The following is a 22135-nucleotide window of genomic DNA, read 5'->3' on the forward strand; positions in this document are numbered from 1 at the left end:
AACCAGGAAGCCTTCTTTTACTGAGTCCGGCCCTTGGTCCATCCAGCTCAGGATTGTCTACACTGACTGGCAGCAGCTTCTCCAAGGTTTCAGGCTGGAGTCTTTCTCAGCCCTACCTAGAGATGCTGCCAGGGAGGGAACCTGGGACCTTCTGCATGCAAAGCAGATGGCCTGCCACTGAGGGGAATATCTTACAGTGCTCACATGTAGTCACCCATCCAAATGCAAACCAAAGCAGCCTCTGCTTAGCAAAGGGGACAATTCATACCCGCTACCACAATACAATGGGGGTGCACCATTTCCCCATCAAAATGCCCCAGAGGCTGCTAGCGACCCCCTAAGGACTCATTGGGCACCCAGATATTGAAGTAAAATTCCCATTATCCCTTCTCCAGCCATTGTGACTGAGAATGATAGGAATTGTCATCCAACATCTGTGTGCACAAGATTGGGAATCTATCACAGAGATTAACCGATCACATTTTAAACCTTCCTGTAATTTTGCACTGGGCTAACTGTATGGGGCAGAAGTTCAACAGGTCTGGTTCCCCCCCGCCCCCCCACACACACACCATCTCCACACACCAGAAAAGGCTTTGCTTGCTGAATATGGCTCTTAAGGGCAGTGTGGTCCCAGGAGAAGACAAAAGCACATGACCCTGCTTTGCTTTGAACCGCTGCATTCTGGAAGAGCACTCCGGCATTGGGTAGCATCCAATGTTATTCAGTGATACTACTACAGAGTTGCACTAAAGGGCCAGCTAATTGCAACAGTATTACTCAGGAGTACATAAGAATATGGGACGCTTCCTTCTACTGAGTCAGACCATTGGTCCATCTAGCTCAGTGTTGTCTACACAGATTGCCAGCAGCTTTTCCAAGGCTGCAGGCAGGAGTCTCTCTCAGCCTCGTCTTGCAGATGCTGCCAGGGAGGGAACTTGGGAACTTCTGCATACAAAGCAGATGCTCTTCCCAGAGCAGCCCCATCCCCTAAAGGGAATCTCGTACAGTGCTCACACATGGAGTTTCCCATTCCAATGCAAACCAGGGCAGGCCCTGCTTAGCCAAGGGGACAATTCATGCTTGCTACCACAAGACCAGCTCTTCTGCCTAGGGAGGTCCAGTTACGGCTTCCACCAACCCGTTTGGTGGCCACTCAGGACCGGGTCTTCTCTGTGGCTACCCTGAGGCCCTGGAATGCATTCACTGTTAATATCAGAGTTTCTCCAGCTGTTTTCAAAAGAGATCCTTAAGATGCCCCTGTTTTCTCAGGCTTGTGATTAATTTTAATTGCTCTTATATCATGATTGTTGTAATCATGTTATCTTGTTTTTATATTGTTTTAGACACTGCCGGGGGACGCACGTCAGGTCAAACCTATGGAAGTGGTCCAGACGAGACTCCTTTGTGCCATATTTCAGGTGCCTAGATGCCAAATCCTCAAATGCCACCCTACGCCTAGAAGCAGGTCTAACCAGAGTCGAGGCCCAGGGACGGCTCCACACATTTAACTGTTGACTCAAATTACATTTCTGCCATCAGGGCCTTGCCCCCACCCCAGGACTGAAAGATGAGTTCCACTCTAACTGGTGTAAGAGCCTCAAGGATAAATTGGGTAGAGATGGCTTCTCTCCACAATATTTTCATTGGGACATGATGCTGCCAAAGAAATTATTCAACAACAAATAGTGGATAGGATCTAGGAATAGTGGATAGGATCTAAGTTCTGTGGCCCCTAGGAATACCCCAGATGTTTGCAAACTACCCTCAGCCAGCTACGTACCACACAAATTTGACCACTCTAAATCGGGGGCTCTAGCCAAACTAGGCCAGCAAATTTGGAGAACACCACAGTGGCCAATGTACTGGAAGAGGTCAGTCTACATATCCATACCAAAGAAAAGAGACTTAACAGATCACACAACCCATCAGACAATATCCTTAATTTCACATGCTAGCAAAACAATGCTCGGGATCATCCAACGCAGATTAGAGCCCTATGTGGAAGGAAAATGCCGGATGTTCAAGCTGGTTTCAGAAGAGGCCGGGGAACAAGAGACATCATTGCTGATGCACGCTGGATAACTGAGAAAGCCAAAGAATACCAGAAAGAAGTCAACATGTGCTTTATTGACTACAGAAAAGCCTTCGATTGCATTGACCATGTCAAGTTGTGGAAAGTCCTTAGGAAAATGGGCGTCCCAGAACACCTCATTGTTCTCATGAGAAACTTATACACAGGACAGGAAGCCACAGTCCAGACGGAACATGGTGAAACAGACCGGTTCCAGATTGGCAAAGGAGTAAGACAAGGCTGTCTACTCTCTCCATATTTATTCAACTTATATGCCGGACAGATAAACTGGATTGGAAGAGGATGAGCGTGGTTTTAAAGCTGGAGGAAGAAACATCAATAACCTGCGCTACGCTGATGACACCACTCTGAGAGCTGACAATGCGGATGATTTGCAAGCTCTAGTAATGAAAGTCAAGGAGCAAAGTGAAAAAATGGGACTATGACCAAATGTAAAGAAGACTAAACTAATGACAATAGGCACAGCAACCAGCCTCAGAATTGGTAATGAAGACACTGAAGCAGTGGATAGCTTCTGCCTTTCAGGATCGACCATCAACAGTCAAGGATCCAGCAGTCAAGAAATATGCTGCAGACTAGCACTTGGTAGGGTTGCAATGAAGGCCTTGGAAAGGAGATTGAGATGCCGGGATGTGTACACGTACAAAGATGAGAATCGTCCGGACAATAGTTTTTCCCCATGACGCTCTATGGATGTGAAAGCTGGACTTTGAAGAAGCAAGACAGAAAAAACATTGATGCTTTTCAACTTCGGTGCTGGAGAAGACTTTTGAGACCATGGATAGCCAGGAAAACAAACAAATAGATCCTAGAACAAATCAGTCCAGAAGTGTCACTCCAGGCACAAATGACCAGGCTCAAACTATCATACTTCAGACACCTTATGCAAAGATTCAGCTCCCTTGAGAAGTCCATAATGCTGGGAAAAGTTGAAGGAAAGAGAAGACGAGGACGACCAGCAGCAAGGTGGATGGACTCCATGACGACAGCCATGAATGCCCCACTGAGAGACCTTCAAGGCCAAGTTGAAGACAGACCATCCTGGAGAGACTCTATCTATGTGCTCGCTAAGAGTTGACACTGACATGACGGCACTTAATCAATCAAATCAGAGGAGAGTTTTCTCGCTGGTGCGGTTTAATGCCCTGCCTCCTTCTGCCATTTTGGATGGCAGATTTAAGAAAACACCGCTCAGGAACCGGCTATGTCCATGCAGTTTGGGGCAACATTGAAACCATTTCACATGTTCTTCTATAATACTCATATTATAGGGACATTCGTATTGCCTGGTGGCTTGAACCACTTCTTTAAAATATGCCAGGTCGATCTGAAGAATACTAGATCTCCTTCCTTCTAGCAGAGCAGTATACAGTCATTCCAGCTGCGGTAGCCAGATTCTGTGCGAGAGTTTGTAAACGGAGACGGAAGCAACTGACGAACTGGAATGGAGCTCTCTGTATACTCTGAGGTTCTGTTATCTAGCTTTGGTGTTTTGCTCTTATTTTGTTTTATTTTGATAGTCATTGTTATTCTTATCTGCTGGCCGCTGGTCATTAACCATAATAAATTCATGCATGCATGCACGCGCGTCAGGTGGTATAGAAATATGATCAATACAAAAATGAGTTTAGAAGTTACCATATTAATCATTTATCCTGGCTGTCGGCCACGGGCTTTGTTTGTGGGGCTGGTGTGTGTGTGTGTGTTTGCTGTGAATGGAAGGGGAAGCCCTATAGCCTCCCCTCTCCCGCCCCCCGCCAATTGCCTCTGATGTTAGCACCACTGATCTCGCAGTGCTTGGAGATCAAGTCTCTGCACCCTTCGTCCCGGAGACCTTGGAAAAGCCGAATCTCTCAGTACATCACAGCCGTGAGAGGCAGAACACCCTCCATGAAACCAAAAACCCAGAGGAGGAGAAAAAGCCACTTACAAGGAGTTGTGTGGTTTTTTTAAAAGTAATTGATGCCACTAAATTAGGCATCCGAGCAAGGTGGTAGCCCCTGGGGTGATAATCAAATAAATGACTAGCCTTACAATTTAAATTAAATTGGGGGAGGATACAGCCAGGGGAGAGGAAGACAGACAGGCCTCCATCTGCTCTGCTAAAGACAGGCCGCGCGTGGCGGACGACGTCAGCTCCAGTGCCGCAGGGCCTCTGGCATTCGTCACAAGGGAGTTTGAGCCTTGTGCTGGAGAGGTCCTGATCAAATTTAATGGGACGCTGATCAGGTTAGGGAGAGCCTGAGTCAGACCATGACATGGTCGGGTGGTGGGGAGGAAGAGGAGGGTCACGTGCACAAGAGGCGAACGTGCGGCGGGAGGTGAAGCAGAGAAGGAACGGGTGAGCAAAAGGTGCCACCCGGGCCGGAAGCAAACGCAGGGAGAGCCCCAGCTTGCTTGCCACAAGTTTGCAGACGGAAGCATCTTCGGGTACAGGCTTTGTTCTCTGGGGAAATCTGCTGTAACCTGCTGGAACATTCTGCTATGTCAGCTCCATCCAATGCACAGGACAGAGGTCAACCTGAGGCTGCCCAGGTGGTGTTGGACTACAAATCCCATCACTCCACTGCAGCAGTTGGACTACAAGTCCCATCATCCCTATTGCAGATGTTGGTCTTTGACCATAATAAAGATGATTGATTGATTCACTGCATCCCCACTGCAACAGTTGGGCTACAAGTCCCACCCACCCCCGCTGCAACACATCGCAGCAGGGGCAGCTGACCAGGTGGTGTTAGACTACAAGTTCCATCATCCCCATTGCAGCAGGGGATGATGGGATTTGTAATCCAACACCACCTGGACAGCCTCAGGTTGGCCACCCCTGATCTAACACCCAGCGTGTATATTTTCTGATGTAAGCTGTTGCTGCCTACACTGGAGGAGTGTTATTATCCCAACTTCATCGAATACACACACACACACACACACACACACACACGACGAATATTTATATACCGGCTTTCAACAACAGCCCTCAAACTTGTTTACACACAAAAACAAACAAGACGGCCCCCTGTCCCAAAAGGGCGCACAACCTAAAAAGAAACACAAAGTAGACACCAGCAACAACCTGTGGGAGAGGAACGAGGGGTTTGGATAGGGCCAGTTGTTCTCCCCCTGCTAAACAGAAGCTAGCCACCACTTTGACCAGTTAGCATGGGCAGAGGTGCACTCAGGTAAAGTTGGCACCTGGACCAACCATTCTCCTGCAAGTTAAGCATCATCCCCCTACACACACACACACCCCGTATTTTTAACATGTGTGTTCTTGCGGGCACAAACAGCAACTGAACTCACAAGAATATAAGGCTATAAAACAGGTATATTTATGCAAATAAGCATTAGCAGAAACATTTCCAGGAGCCAGGTAACGTATTTCACCCACCCCACATTTCTTTCCCCACTCCCCGCTCTGTCTCTAAAGCCCCCAGCGCAGGTCACAATCACACTCAGCTGCCGAGCACACTGCGGGCCAGCGGCAACCACACCACCCGGGACAGACTAAAGAGGATTTGGGGGCCCCCAGGGGGTGTGGAGGCCCTCAACTTTGGCCTGGAAGTCCAGGGGTAAGAGCGTCGCTGAGCAGGGGTGAGTCCCAAACATGGGAGGGCCCAAACGTTGTCCCCTGCCCCAAAGAGCTTACAAACGAGAAATCAACACAAGGGCAAGATCAGCAACAGACTCTGGAGGGATGCCATTCTAGGGAAAGAGGGACAGTTGCTCTCCCACTGCTGAACAGAAGAGAACTATCACTTTTAAGAGTGCTTCTTCTATCAGCTCGTTTTTCTATGGAGTTTAATAAGCCAAATATTTCAAAGACATCATACTCCTTCAGGGATCTCTCCTCCAGAGGAAGCCAGAATCAAAGAAATGCTGCATCCCTGCAACTCCTCACCGCCGAGAGAAGCGGGGTTGTGCAGTGTGCGTACAAAACGCATCCTTCCATTTTCACACACACACACACACACACACCCACACACACACACACACACCCAGAATGCTATTGAACATGTTGAAACTCTGCCCACCGCAGCCTACACATCTCCCTCCCCCAGAAACGCAATCCACGTTCTGAAATGAAGAAGGTGGGGGGGGGGCTGTGAAACACAGAGGCTTTATTTTATTTTTATTTCTATATGTCACATTTATATATCGCCCTATATAAAATCTCAGGGCGGCTTACAATCCAGTCCAGCCAAAACTGAAAAACCATAGAAACGGATTAAAGTGACCAGCAATTAAACTTCCAAACATCATAAACGAAGAGCTTGATATAACAGGCACGTTTTCAAAAGTCGTTTAAAAACAACCAGAGATGGGGAGATTCTGATTTCATTTGGGAACATGCGTTCTAGAGCCTTGGGGCAGCCCTAGAGAAGGCCTGGCTCTGGGTCGTCACTAAGCGAGCTGGTGGCAACCGCCAATGATCTTAATAGGCACTGGGGTTCATGAAAAAGAAGGCGCTCCATTAAATACCCTGGGCTCAAGCTGTTCAGGGCTTTGTGGGTAATAACCATCACTTTGCATTTTGCCAGGAAACTGATTGGCAGCCAGTGTCGTTCTTTTAAAATGGGTTTAATATGATCTCTTCGAGTAACCCCAGAGACCAACCTGGCTGACGCATTCTGTACCAGCTGCAGTTTCCAAGCCACATACAAAGGCAGCCCAATGTAGAGCGCATTGCAGTAGTCAAGACTGGATCAGTGTTCCCTCTAACAGGGATTCCCAGATGTTCTTGACTAAAACTCCCAGAATCTCCAGCTGCAATGGCTTTTACTTGGGGATTATGGGAGTTGTAGTCTATATCTGGGAATCCCTGTTAGACATCCAGAAGTACTCCTAAGCTATGTACCTGATCTTTCAGGGGGAGTGTAATGCCTTCTAGAACAGGCAGATCTAAACCATTTCCTAAGCTCCGGCCTCCCACAAGCACCTCCATCTTGTTTGGATTCAACTTCAAAGTCGGTTCTCCCTCATCCAGCCCATTACCGACTCCAAGCAAGTATTTAGAGAGGTTAAGCCATCTCCTGGCAAACTTGATATGGAAAAATAGATCTGGGTGTCATCAGCATATTGATAGCACCCAGCACCAGATCTCTCCCAGAGGTTTCATGCAGATGTTAAAAGGCTTTGGAAATAGAATGCTCTGAACCGGGGTTTGGAGGCTGTTCTGGACTAGAGGAGGGCAAACAAGCTGCAAGTTAATCCAGGTAAGACAGAAGTGCTCTGGGTTGGTAAAACTGAATCTGAGTAGTAAGGTAAATTGGGTCTTGGACGGGGTCACATAAGATATTATTCTTATGGACCAAAGCCAGGCCACCTCCTCTCACTTGCTCCACAACAGAGTACCCTGGCGGGAGAAGCTGGAACCAGACTGGGCCACTAGCCTCCTGCAACCAGGTCTCCGTGATACATAAAAGGTCGGCTCCATCATCCACAATTGTGGATGAATTCTGATTTATTTTGAACCAACCGGACATTACAAAGAAGGAAAGTGAGATTCTGAGGGTGGTTGGGTACTTCTCCCCAAGGTCAAACACCTGGCAAGGGAGCTGGAAGGGGTAACAGCTATTAGGTTTCTGATCTCCCTTCCCCTGTAATGGCAACAAAATGGGAGGAGAGCTGGTCTTGCAGGAGCAAGTGTTACCAGCTGAGCTTATTCTGCCTGCTTGCAGAAGCCTCCCTGCTTGCAACTGCCTCACCAGGCTTGGAGATTGCACTTTTGCTATGCTCAGGAGCTGCACTGCAAAGTGAGCTCCCAGTCTATGTTATACATGGGGACAAGTCGCTTCGTTGACAGTGGACTGGTCGCCCCTCGATCTGGCTGCAGGCCCCACAAATTGGAAAGGGGATTAGATCCACACACCCTCTTTCTGTGAGGGAGCCCCCAGCTAAGCAGACTCCAGATCTGGCTACTGCAAGTGTCTGGCATTGAAGATCATTTCAGCCTTGGAATGAAATCTAAACTCCCCTCTTCCTCTTGCAAGAGCGAGAACACCAGTTGTTAATGATAGAATTATTGGGAAGCCCTTCCCAGCACAGGAGATTCTTTAAATGCACCTGCATGCTCCAATTGTCCTCACAATCAGCCTTGAACGCCATAGCCCTGAGCCATTTTTGGAAGAGCGGTATAGAAATTGAATTAATAATAATAATAATAATCGCAGCTCAGGTGGAAGAGGAATGCTGCAAGTCCATCGAACAGTAGAGGAGGAGAAAAGAGGCCTTGAAGAATATATCAAGGACAGTGAAGAAGATGCACTTCAAATGGTCAATAACGCAAAACTATTCAACACCAATGAAACAAAGCAGGCCTACAAGAAAGAACAAGTCAAGAACCGAGCAGAACAATGGAGAAATAAGCCCCTGCATGGTCAATACTTGCGCAATATAAGTGGAAAATCAGACATCACCAAGACCTGGCAATGGCTTAAGAATGGCAACGTGAAGAAAGAAACAGAGGGTTTAACACCAGCTGCACAAGAACAGGCACTAAGAACAAATGCAATAAGAGCAAAAGTCGAAAAGTCAGCAACAAACAGCAAGTGCCACCTTTGTAAAGAAGCAGATGAAACCGTGGACCACCTAGTCAGCTGTTGTAAAAAGGTCGCACAGACTGACTACAAGCAAAGGCATGACAAGGTAGCAGGGATGATACACTGGAACATCTGCAAAAAATACAAGCTACCTGTAGCCAAAAATTGGTGGGACCATAAAATTGAAAAAGCTGAAGAAAATGAAGATGTAAAAATATTATGGGACTTCCGACTACAAACAGACAAACATCTGCCACACAATACACCAGATATCACTGTAGTTGAGAAGAAAGAAAAACAAGTCAAAATAATCGACATAGCAATGCCAGGGGATAGCAGAATAGAAGAAAAAGAAATAGAAAAAAATCACCAAATACAAAGATCTACAAATTGAAATTGAAAGGCTGTGGCAGAAAAAGACCCAAATCATCCCAGTGGTAATTGGCGCCCTGGGTGCAGTTCCAAAAGACCTTGAAGAGCACCTCAACACCATAGGGGCCACAGAAATCACCACCAGCCCATTACAAAAAGCAGCTTTACTGGGAACAGCCTATATTCTGCAACGATATCTATAACAACTGACCATAAAATTCTGGCATCCCAGGTCCTTGGGAAGGACTCGATGTCTGGATAAAACAAACCAGTCAATAACACCTGTCTGACTGTCCGTAAACAAGAAATAATAGGCGGTTCACACACATTCCCACCCAGGAAGGACGAAGAGACAACGCATTCCAAAAAAAAAAAAAACTTGTCTGGGCTCCCCTATTCAGCAGAGCAGGACAAAAGACAAGTGCCCTCAAGGCACATTTTGGGATAGAAGTATCCCTAACTCCATGATCCAGTGTGCTTCCTCGTGTATTACTTCACCTAGGACCCCCACTGAGAAACATCTCAGTGTTCCCTTGTGTCTCTCACTCGGGACCCCAGCACACTCCACCTTGGTGTTCAGGAGAGGTGATATAGCCTCTTGCCTGGCTCCTTCAGGGCGGAACCTATCCCTTTCTCTTATTTCTGAAACCTTACCCCTCTATCTTTAAGCACCTCTCTAGCCCACCTGGAAATTTACATATAATTTGGAACTTTAAGCAAAAGGTGCCTTACAATAGTCTATTTAAAAACATATTTGCATTGCTTTTATGTCAGGACGACCTAGTAAATTATATTGCTTTCCATCAACTCCTTTTTCTTAATTAAAACCTCTCTCTCAAGCCTCATTTCTTGAGTTCATATGCTTGGGCAAATTAAGGCTGATTGGAACTGCCTCCCCTTTTGAGCTAAACTCCCCACATTCGCCCCGAACTAAGAGGGGGGACAGGCCAATCAGCCTCAAGGCAGTTCCATTAACACAAGCATGACTTGTCCCCTTTGCTAAGCAGGCTCCACCCTCGTTTGCATTTGAATGGGAGACTCCAGGTGTGAGCACTGGAAGAGATTTCCCCTTAGGGGGTGGGGTTGCTCTGGGAAGAGCACCTGCACGCAGTAGGTTCCAAGTTCCCTCTCTGGCATCTCCAAGATAGGGCTGAGAACGACTCCTGCCTGTAACCTTAAGAACATAAGCACAGATCAGGCCCAAGGAAGCTCATCTAGTCCAGCAACTTGTTTCACACAGTGGCCCACCCGACGCCGCTGGAAAGTTCACAGGCAAGAGCTGAGGGCATCCCAACCCCTCTTAAAGCCATCCAGGTTGTTGGCCGTTACCACATCTTGTTGCAGAGAATTCCATAGGCCAATTATGTGTTGTGGGACAAAGTACTTCCTTTTGTTAGTCCTACCCAGCGGCCAGTCAGTGAAGACAATACTGAGCTAGATGGACCAATGGTCTGATTTAGTATAAGGCAGCTTTCTGCAGTCCAATGACACATCTCCTTCGCATCCCCACCACCACTTCAATAGCTACCCACGGCTACAGAACCCCACTCCTGTCTCCTCATCTCCAGACGAGTGCAGGGCGGGCTTCTCTCCCGTATCCTTGTCTTCTTCCAGCGGCTTGGAATTTGGGCCCACATGCCTGTGGTGCTTTGCTTCCACCGCAGAGGATGGAGCTCTAAAGCTCTCGAGTGTGGCATCGTAAAGCAGCTTTATCTTCTGCTGTCAAATTTGTGCACTGGTATTTGCATACAGAAAATTTGAATAATCCTTTAATACGCCACAAATCCACATCTCTCAGAGGCCCTTTGATCTAAAATTATCCAAAATTTCACTTCAGATGCCCTAGCATCACAAATGAAATGTTTCCCAAATTGCTCCCCAAACTCCCTCTCTCTCATGAAAGCAGATGTCCATAGACCAGAGCCAGCTCATGCACAAGGCAGACCCTTGGTCCATCTAGCTCAGCATTGTCTACCCTGACTGGCAGCGGCTTCTCCAAGGTTGCAGGCAGGAGTCTCTCTTCAGCCCTGTCTTGGAGACGCTGCCAGGGAGGGAACTTGGAAACTCCTGCAGAACTTGGAAATTCCTACAGATGCTCTCCCCATCCCCTAAGGGGAATTTCGTACAGTGCTGACACATGTAGTCTGCCATCCAAATGCAAATCAAGGCTGTAGCGGATTAAAGCCTTTGTCTCAGAGCAAGCTCACGTGAGGGAAAGAAATGCTGCATCATCCCTGTTGAACTGTCTGGCTAGGCTTCTCCTAAAAGTATTCTGTAATCTTGGTAGGTTCAAAAATGGCTGCCGACACCACCATCCCCTCTCTGTAACAGAGCTGGGACCTCTCTTGGCTCAAGGTGGAATTCCCAGGGGAAAACTCTCTTCATTTTGCTATTGGAAAAGATCAAAAATCTTCCACGTGCAAGCCTCACGTGGTGAGAAAAGTGGTAGCTGCTGAATGCTTGAGGATGCGTTTGCACCAGAGGAATCCCTCTTTGCCACCTCCCCTTTTCCCCCGAGTTAAAAACCAACTCGGAGAGGCTTGTAAAAAGAAAATAACTTTTAAAAAGTTTTATTCAATTAGTACAGGCTGCTTCCATCTGAGGCTATCTCAGCTTTTAAATACAGTTAAAAATACTTAGCAGGTTACAAAAATAGGTTGTCTTAATGCACACTAAAATGTTTATAGAGTCATTTGCAACGTCCTAGGTAGGGTGGACATAGGCTAGTGTTTCTTATTTCAATTACATTACAGGTAAACAATCATAGACCAGTATCAGGAACATGCAAAAGCACACACACCACAGAAATTCTAACACAAACTCTTACTAAACCAATTTCTCCTGCCCTAAACAATTCAGGTAAATGCTGCACAAGAGCAGAACTGGTGGAGATCATAAATAATTCTGTATTCATTCACTAGCGTGCAAGCCGGTATTCCTTAACCGATTGGGATACTTAAACTGGGGAGGCGGAGAATCCTCTGTTTGCTTCCTGTCAGTTTCTAAAGACAAAGCAATCAATAACTTTTCATATTCTCCACCCGTTCCATTGATTTGCCTTTGCAGGCAACCTTGCGCTGATCCATGGAACCTCCTTTCCCTGTTGTCCCTTGGGCTGTGTGATTTGCATCCCTCCCCACTGCCCGCTTCCATGAGCCTCTTTTCAAAACTTTGATATTTTCCAACGTTCAAAATCAAAACGGACAATACGGTTTCTAACCACATCGGAAGTCATAAAACAAGCAACAGGGGAAACATGTACTGGATCCCCACTTAATAATAATCACCCCCAAAGAATCCAGCAATAAAATAAATACGTAAATCACCGATCTATTTAAATTTTAAAACTATACAAGTAATAAATACCCCTTACATAAAAATTTTATTGATAACCATAGACCACTTTACAAGAAAAATTTACAAGAAAAAAAATCACTTATTAAAAGGAATATAAATGCACAGTTAAAACGTATTTCGATTCTGAAGCACGCATATGCCCACATTTGCTAAGGAATACATCGATTCTCTAAAAAGGGCATCAAATGTGTGCTGCGGCTGTCAAAGGAGATGATTCCAAGAGAGTATCCACCTAGCAAACTAACATTTTATCTACCTGATCTTGAGTCAAATCTCTGTGTTATGGCAATGGCTAAACAAACAAACTACTTGACAGGTAGATCTTAATTAGAAATCCTGCAAACGAGAAGCAGTTACAGCATCCTGTGGCCCGGAGTTCCACAGCTCGCCCGTCTGCTTTGTGGGAAGCAGCAGCTATCCCCTGCTGAGCCTTTCCCAGCCAGGCAGCTGTGACGCAGACAGGAGCTCTCTTTAGGTCAGCAGCTGGCAACCCTCCAAGAGATCAACCTGATGTCTGAAAATACTCTTAATGCCACAGCCTCGAAAGAACACAACTCTCAATCTCGTCCTGGCTGCCCTGCAGCTAAGCTTGCAATTCTGCTTGCCGGCCCAGGTCCCGCTTGGCTTCTGCCCTGACCGGAATCGGTTCCCCTCCCTCAATTCCCCTCCCACCCCTTCTCTGAAGGTGCAGACCATCTTCCTCCTGCCTCCTAGATGCCTTTCACCTTGGGTCCAGGCAGGTTCTCTCTCCAGCATCTCTCGGCCTGCCTGTCCGAAGGAGGCACTCGGCACGATTCTGTGCTTCCTTCTCTAGTTCCAGCTTGAGCTCAGGCACAAGCAAGAGATTTATACATTTTAACAGCATGCCAAAGGGATGCTCCGACCTCTAAATAATACAGCCACCCTGCCATTCTGGCCAGAGCTGTGTGGTGTGTGTGTCTGTGTCTGTGTCTGTGTGTGCACACACTTTTAAAAAAGCAACACTCTCTGTGCCAAGAAAAGTTGGGTTTTGCAGAATAAAAGCTGGTAGCTAGGCATGTAGCTATGAGGTGGGGTCAGCCTAACCACCCACCCCATCTCCATGTAGAGGCCGGTCATTTAAAAAAAATATTTATACCCTGCCCCTCCAGTTCACGACTGCTCAGGGCAGCCTACATGATCAATAAAATAGATACAGTATAGAAGAAATTAATAAAATTTTAAAAAGTTAAAGGACCAGGCTAAAACCACAATTAAAACTACTTTTAAAAAATTTTGAAATTAAAAGTGATCACTAAACATCTACGCACTAAGAAATTGTGTATACCCCCTAGATACACACACACACACACACACAAGAGGTGGTATATAAATATGATAAACAAACCTACCAGATATAAGCAGTGTATAAAATATTAACAAGCCTCTCTATACGGCTGCTTCTTAAAAACTCAGAGAGAGGGAGTATGGCAAAGCTCTTCTGCAAGAGATTCCCCTCTTAGGGGATGGAGCCACTCTGGGAAGAGCAGAAGGTTCCAAGTTCCCTCCCTGGCAACATCTCCAAGATAGGGCTGAGAAAGACTCCTGCATGTAACCTTGGAGAAGCCGCTGCCAGTCTGTGAAGACAATACTGAGCTAGGTAGACCAATGGTCTGACTCAGTATATGGCAGCTTCCTAGGTTCCTATGACGGGTGTTTCAAAGTCAAGGGGCCACAACCGAGAAGGCCCTGTCTCTAGGGTTAAGACAGAGCATACCCTTGGTCCGACCCTTGGTCCATCTAGCTCAGTATTGTCTTCACAGGCTGGCAGCGGCTTCTCCAAGGTTGCAGGCAGGAGTCTCTCTCAGCCCGATCTTGGAGATGCTGCCAGGTCAAGGAACATGGAAACTTCTGCTCTTCCCAGAGCAGCTCCATCCCTGAAGGGGAATATCTTACAGTGCTCATGCAAGTAGTCTCCCATTCAAATGCAAACCACAGAGGACCCTACTTAGCAAAGGGGACAATTCATGCTTGCTACCACAAGGCCAGCTCTCCTTCTTGCACGCTCCTGCCTGCTCCACTGGTGCCCGATGTCACTGCGCCCTAGTATTGCCTCTTCCTTTAGTTCACCGGGATGACCTCCTCCCCCCCGCCCGCCCCACTGCTGCACATGCTCCACCAGTGAGGAGAGCCGGACATGTCCTCCATCACTCCGACATGCAACAGTGTCCGATAACCTCAGACCATTTCAGTGCCGAGTTCGGGCCAAGCAGAGTGACTGACAGAGCTTTGCTTGTGTGACATCTGCCTGTTACACAGCTGTTAGAGTCACAGGAGCTTTGCCCTATGCTAGCAAGCAACCACCTCTGTGTGTGTGTGTTTCCTCCTGGCGAGATCGGCTAAGCTGGGAACATCTTTCTTGGACAAGTAAGCCTTCTTGGATGGCATTGTTTTGAATTCTGTTGTGTTTTGGTGGTCTACTAGGTTGCCATGGAAGTAAGGTGTTAAAGTGGCTGCAAATAAATATTGCTTCCATCGGCTCCCAAAAATAGCAGACTCCAAATTGAGCTTGCAATATTCTTGTTGAGCACAAAACCCCGCAATTCTGCTGCTAATAGACCTCCATGTCGCTAGCTTGGCACAGCTCGAGAGATGCTCAAAGAACCCGTTGCCAAGACCTTCCGGCTTCCCGAGAAATTCCTCTGATGTTTGGCCCGACCAAAAACCCGTCAGTTCACCTTAAATGTTTGCTGTAGGAGCAGCGTGGTGTCATGGTTAGAGTGAACTAGGACTGGGGAGACCCAGGTTCAAATCCCTGTTCAGCCGTGAAACCCACTGGGTGACTCTGGGCAAGTCACTTCTCTCTCTGCCTAACCTCAAGAGGAGAACTTGTCCAGGAGAAGAGAGCTGGTCTGGTGGTAGCCAGCATGACTTGTCCCCTCAGCTAAGCAGGGTCTGCCCTGGTTGCATATGAAAGGGAGACTAGAAGTGTGAGCAGCACTGTAAGAGACTCCCCCACTTAGGGGATGGAGCAGAAGGTCCATCTGGGAAGAGGTCTGGGAAGAGCAGAAGGTCCCCAGTTCCCTCCCTGGCAGCATCTCCAAGACAGGGCGGAGAGAGATTTCTGCCTGCAACCTTGGAGAAACTGCTGCCAGATAATCCTGAGCTAGATAGACTAATGGTCTGACTCAGTATATGACAGCTTCCTATGTCCCTATACAAGTTTAGATGCTGTCTCACCATCCAAGTAGGTTGAACCTGAATTTCATGTGAAAGTGTTAATGCTCTGCTATCTGAAGTGGAAATATTTAGTTATAAATATATATTTTGTTATTTTTACATTTTATATCCCGCTCTTCCTCCAAGGAGCCCAGAGCGGTGTACTACATACTTAAGTTTCTCCTCACAACAACCCTGTGAAGTAGGCTAGGCTGAGAGAGAAGTGACTGGCCCAGAGTCACCCAGCAAGTCTCATGGCTGAATGGGGGATTTGAACTCGGGTATTTGGGCGGGGGGGAACTGGAGAAAGAGGGAAACACTGGAAAAAAAATTAAAAATAAAAAAAAACTGCATGAAAAAAACTGGGAAGAGAGGGAACACACACATTTTTCCCCGGGGGGGGGGAATGAACACCCCCATTTTCCCCAAGGTCTCCCCCACACGGCCTTCACATTTCTAGTTATGATTTGCTTCCTGCGACGAATTCAATTATACGGTTGAACTGCGTGGTATAAGTATTTGACATTATTATGCATGTATTTACATCGCTCATCTAACGTTTAACAAACAAACACGACACAACTAAAAACCACCCAGCAAGAGCATAAAATAGCCTCGGAAAAGCAAAAGAACACAGCAAACTACTTGACTTGGGCCTCCTGAAATAACAGGGCTTTAGCAGGTCCTGGGAGCCTGGCAGCGGGTAGGATTCCCAACAACCCATTAGGTCCTGAAGCAACAAGAAGTTTGGGTAAGAACTAATCAGCCTACTTTCCTTTCATTGCAATCTTGAGAATTACCATCTTCTCGCCCACTTGTGCCTTTGCCATGCATCTGCCATCTTGAACTGGGGTGGATGACATCATGACAAACGAGGCAGCTGAGGTGTCCCAACAGCTGTGCCAAATTAGATCCAAATTGGTCCAGGCATTGTGAAGTGGAGAGGGGGACCCCCACATGGAAGGCTGGGTGATTTCATAAGCCCACTTTCCTTAAGTCAGGCTAGGGAAACCCATGGAAACATATGATGGTGTATATTTATATACCGCTTATCAACAAAAGTCCCCAGAGTAGTTTCAAAAAGGGAGAGAGAGAGAGAAAGACCACACTTTCAAGAGAAGCCCCGCATGGCTTGCATTACAGTAGCCAAACGAAGATATGCCAAAGGCTTATTGCCCGAACAGTGGGAAATTGGCCGGCCCTGGGTATGGCGCACTATAGTTGAAAAGGCATTTCTGGCCATTCAAGAAGCACACTGAGTCCAGAAACATCCTTGATCTTTCAGATAAAGTGCCTTAGTTTACACACACACACACTCACTTCTCTACAAATACCAGAAACAGGTACGCCCCTTTCCCCCTCCGAGAATGAGCTTCCAGAAACACCGGAGAGCCAGCTGGACGCCCCAAAACACAACAATGTGGGGAACCCTCATTAACCACTTTTTAACAGGTCATCCCTAACAAGCCAAGTTTGGGGGCCCCCAGGGACTGTGTTGGCCCCGGACTTTGGCCCCAAAGTCCGGGGCTAAGAGCACCTCTGAACTCAAGGCCCACTGCATGGAGAATTTCTTCAACAGACACACACTCCCAACAGGATATCCAGAGCCTATGGTGTGCAGAGAATGCCCACCACCACACAGCACCATTAGAACAACAGCCTGTCCCCTCTCAACATTCCACTGACCTGATCAAGCCTCTCCCTAACCGTTTCAACCCAGCTGTGCCAGGAACTGCCAAACTCCATTCAGAATTCCCATTTCACTCTCCGTTGTGGCATATCGACACTCATCAGGGCTTTCTACAGCTTCAACCCATACCTGCTAACCTGGCCCTATTTCCCCATTCAGGTGAGTGGGCAAATAGGGACACGTTGGCAGCTACGTGAGCATCTTCCTGATCAGAAGCCGTATGCTTCTGTTAATCTCGTAAGTATGCCTGCTAATCGTTTTAGCATGCCTGCTTGAGATATTAAATTGCAAATCGTTCCGAAAGCAACTCCTGGTTCCAAAGCAAAACCCGGCATCCGTGTTACAGGCCTGGACATACCAGGACCAAATCATCAAAAAATGAAGACGCTAATGATCAGTTTAATGAACTGACTATGTCCACTCAACTAGGAGCAAGCCCCATTAAAAAGCCTGGTAACCCACAAAGGATTGCCTTGGAAAGCTCACCGTTTCAGAACTCCAGGGGTCCCCGAATATCAAACCATCAAGGACACAGAGAGGAGCAAGGTGTACCTTTAAGTCCGCCCAAGAGGTGTCTGGAGTCACGATGACTTTCCTAAGGCTAGGCTAGACACATCTGGTGCATTTGGTGTGTCCCTCCCTCCCCCCCCCCCCCCGGTTCCACAGCAGATGCTTTGATGAATATGAGTCCATGATTTTGATTTGAAGAGAACAAACGTGGGTCTTTGGTTCCCCCAAGGAGCCTGATGCACCTCTTGACCCGGTATCTTCAAATTCACATTGGCAACAACCCCGGCAGTAATCAGGCAAAGCTAAGAAACCTGGGAAAAACCTCAGCCAAGGCCTTCTCTAGGTGAAACAAGCGGCAGCTGTGTCAGTGGGGAATTTAAAGGGAGAGCAAGAATCTCCACACTCGAGCTCCTAGAGCTGTTGTGTATTGTCTGCACAGACTGGCAGCAGCTTCTCCAAGGTTGCAGGCGGGCATTGCAGTGAGCTAGTCAACCAACAGTCTGGCAATTGGCAGCTTCCCATGTTCCCAAGCCCACAGAAGCACCATTGTCACTGCACGGACTGGCAGCCAGGCTTCAGGCAGGGGTCTTCCCAGCCCTACCTGGAGATGCTGCCAAGGTCCATCTTGTGGCGGCAACCATGAATTGCCCCTTTGCTAAGTGGGACCCTCCATGGTTTGCATTTGGATGGGAGACGACATCGGAGCACTGCTCTGGGAAGAGCAGAAGGTTCCAAGTTCCCTCCCTGGCAGCATCTCCAAGACAGGACATGATTTTTTTTATTGAACCAACAAACTACCAAAGCATACAGTACGTTATAGGGCTGACAGAGATTCCTGCCTGCAGCCTTGGAGAAGCCGCTGCCTGTCTGTGAAGACAATACTGAGCTAGATGGACCAAAGGTCTGACTCAGTATATGGCAGCTTCCTATGTTCCTGTTCCACTGAGCTATGGCCGCATCCCCTTAGGGCAGACCTGTTCAACCTTGGGGGGCCCCAGCTGTTTCTTGACTACAACTCCCATAATCCCCAGCCACAGCAGATTATGGGAATTGTAGGCCACACCTGCTTAGCTTCAACAAGGTGACTATAACAACATACAACTCCCATACAATTGATTGTAGCTGGGAATGATGGGAGTTGTAGTTCATCAACATCTGGTGGAACCCAGGTTGGGAACCACTATACCAGGCCTGCTCAACTTCGGCCCCCCCCTTAATTGTTTTTGGACTACAACTCCCATAATCCCCAGCCACAGTGGCCAATAGCCAGGGATTACAGGAGATGTAGGCCAACGTCTCCAGGAGGGCCAAAGTTGAGCCGCCCTGTACTGTACTAAAGTCTGCAGCCCAAGCTACTGTTAAAGGCACAGGAGCCAAGGGTGAGAAAGAAGTTGGCAAACCTGCTCTGCAGTCAGATAACCTAGGGACTAATTTCGGAACCATATTCTTTTTATATCCTTGCCTGCCTTCATGCCAGGAGCCAGCGCGGTGTAGTGGTTAGAGTGCTGGACTAGGACCGGGGAGACCCGAGTTCAAATCCCCATTCAGCCATGAATAGTAGCTGGGTGACTCTGGGCCAGTCACTTCTCTCTCAGCCTAACCTACTTCACAGGGTTGTTGTGAAAGAGAAACTCAAGTATGGATCACACCGCTCTGGGCTCCTTGGAGGAAGAGCGGGATATAAATGTAAAAATAAATAAATAAATAAATAAATAAATAAATAAATAAGAAGAAGAAGCCGCCAAGAATTGGTGGGGCCATGAAATTGAAAAAGTTGAAGAAAATGAAGATGTAAAAATATTATGGGACTTCCGACTACAAACAGACAAACATCTGCCACACAATACACCAGATATAACTGTAGTCAAGAAGAAAGAAAAACAAGTCAAAATAATCAACATAGCAATACCAGGGGATAGCAGAATAGAAGAAAAAGAAATAGAAAAAATCACCAAATACAAAGATCTACAAATTGAAATTGAAAGGCTGTGGCAGAAGAAGACCCAAATCATCCCAGTGGTCACTGGCGCCCTGGGTGCAGTTCCAAAAGACCTTGAAGAGCACCTCAACACCAGAGGGGCCACAGAAATCACCATCCTTCAATTACAAAAAGCAGCTTTACTGGGAACAGCCTATATTCTGTGACGATATCTATAATAATAACAACAATATTGATAATAAAATTCTGGCATCCCAGGTCCTTGGGAAGGACTCGATGTCTGGATAAAACAAACCAGTCAATAACACCTGTCTGACTGTGTAAACAAGAAATAAATTATTATTATTATTATTATTATTAAAGGAGACTGGGGTGGGGGCGGAAATATCTACCAGGCAAGAACTCTGAAACTCGGAAAGTTGATCGGAACAGACAAACGTAACCCCAGCTCTCCCTGCCTGTCAACACTCCAGCGGGCCCACACGTCATCTTTCCACCTGATCATCTCTCCTCCGCTCGCAAAATGTGTTTAAACGGCTGGCGAAGGTGGTAATTGGTTTTCTCAGGGATTAATTAATTAAAGGCAACTGTTCTTCTCTGCAGATTAAGTGGTAAGTGTGGAGTAAGTGATACCGTTTTAAGTACTCTTTAGCAAATTTGCTGCTTAAAGAGGGACGGGGACAAATTATTCTTGTTTACGTCAAGCAGTAAAGCTTAAAGTCGCCAACCAGGGAAAGCTTAAATATTAGGAATAATTAGATAGCGCTTCTGGAGACCGTCCAGGAAAAGAAACTAGGCAGAAGGCACGGGAAGTTCAAGAAAGCAGAGCTGGACTTTTTAAGAACGGTCTGCATCGGAGATGATCTATGAACCTCACAGAAGCCCCTTTCTTGGAAGAAGCTGGTTATATAAAAGAACCGAGGCGGACACTGGAAAGTTGGACAGACAAGAAGGGGAAGCCATTGCTGTGCTGGTATGTCCTGGATCTTGAAGCTAGACTAGGCCTGAGGTTCCCAGGTGCAATGGTTTTTGTAGTCCAACAGCATGGTGGCAGGAGATGATGGGAACTGTAGTCCAACAATATGTGGAGATCTGAGAACCCCTGGCCTAGATGGATCTCTGCTGGACTGGGATTGCTCCCTCTTCAACCTTGCGACTGCTTTTAACAGCCATCTGAACCATAAATTTTGCAGGTGAAACTCTTCTGGGCCCGATGGAAAGCAGCAGAGGAAGCTTAAAAGGCACAGGGGCATGGCCAAGAAAAAAAGGTTGGCATCCCGATAACCCCTTTGAATCTGGCCATACCCAAGATTAAGACTAAGGTCTTAATTTAGGAGAGGAGAGCTGGTCGTGTGGTAGCAAGCATGACTTGTCCCCTTAGCTAAGCAGGGTCCACCCTGGCTGCATATGGATGGGAGACTAGAAGTGTGAGCACTGGAAGAGATTCCCCTTCAGGGATGGAGCCGCTCTGGGAAGAGCAGAAGGTTCCCAGTTCCCTCCCTGGCAGCATCTCCAAGACAGGGCTGAGAGAGATTCCTGCCTGCAACCTTGGAGAAGCCGCTGCCAGTCTGTGAAGACAATACTGAGCTACATAGACCAATGGTCTGACTCAGTATATGGCAGCTTCCTAGGTTCCTAACTGAAAGCCATGATGACAAAACAAACCCCCCATGTACAGAGGCAGTATACCTCCGATTACTGAGAACGGGAAAGGTCATAACTGTTCTGCTCTGATTGTGGACTCCCCGAAAGGATCTGGAAAGAGTCTAGAGGTTCTCAACATTGGGTCCCCATGCGATGTGGACTACAACCCTCCATCTCTCCAGCCACAATGGCATTTGGTGGGGGAAGATGGGAATTGTAATCCACAATGACGACGACGATAATGACACAAAAGAAGAAGAATTGTAATACAACAAGCAATGGGGACCAGTGTTCTCTCTAAGGCATGTGCACATGTGCGTGCGCGCACATTTTTAAATGTCTGCTGAGTTAATTTTCGATCCCACTCAGGTTGAATCAGGAAGGCCCTACTCCGAATGCAGGTGCACACACACTGCCTTGATACTGCAGCTCCGAACAAAACTTGACTTTTTCAATTCAACGTCTAGAATTCTTGGTGATGATTAAGCTCTCGTAATGTTCTGGTTTTGTTTTCATCTGTGTTTTCATTTTCTTGTACACCAGCCCAGAGACGTGAGTTTTGGGTGGCATATAAATATGGGGAATAAAAATAAAGAAAAAGGAAATAAAATTCATCTCCCCCGCACCTTGTGGTGAAAAGCATGTCTTACAGGTGTGCCGGAAAGGAAAAGGCATCCCTGCACAAGGCCTTCTCCTGCACCCAGCTATGCATACAAGGCAAAGTAGGGAGAGCCAGCATAGCATAGTGGTTAGAGTGTTGGACGAGGACCGGGAAGACCTGAGTTCAAATCCCCACTCAACCATAAAAATCA

The 22135-nt window shown here is 47.1% G+C and overlaps 1 protein-coding gene across 11 annotated transcripts in view; it reads right to left on the reverse strand.

Moving 5' to 3' along the window:
• Nucleotides 1-22135, reverse strand: part of DBH (dopamine beta-hydroxylase) — a 148668-nt gene that overhangs the window by 53079 nt on the left and 73454 nt on the right. The window contains exon 1 of one of the 11 annotated variants that reach the window (XM_053281714.1): nucleotides 17717-17851. The exons of 7 other annotated variants lie outside the window; for them this stretch is intronic. Coding sequence is in view for 2 of the 4 variants with exons in the window: in XM_053281717.1 (XP_053137692.1) it covers nucleotides 17227-17286 (60 nt within the window). In the remaining 2 variants the exon portion in view is untranslated. Of the gene's footprint in view, nucleotides 1-13088; nucleotides 13148-17226; nucleotides 17298-17716; nucleotides 17852-22135 lie in introns of those variants that run through there. 3 more of the 11 variants (XM_053281717.1, XM_053281715.1, XM_053281711.1) reach the window with 3 other exon arrangements.

The sequence above is a fragment of the Hemicordylus capensis genome, chromosome 17 (assembly GCF_027244095.1).
Source record: "Hemicordylus capensis ecotype Gifberg chromosome 17, rHemCap1.1.pri, whole genome shotgun sequence".
In the NCBI taxonomy this organism is placed as follows: domain Eukaryota; kingdom Metazoa; phylum Chordata; class Lepidosauria; order Squamata; family Cordylidae; genus Hemicordylus; species Hemicordylus capensis.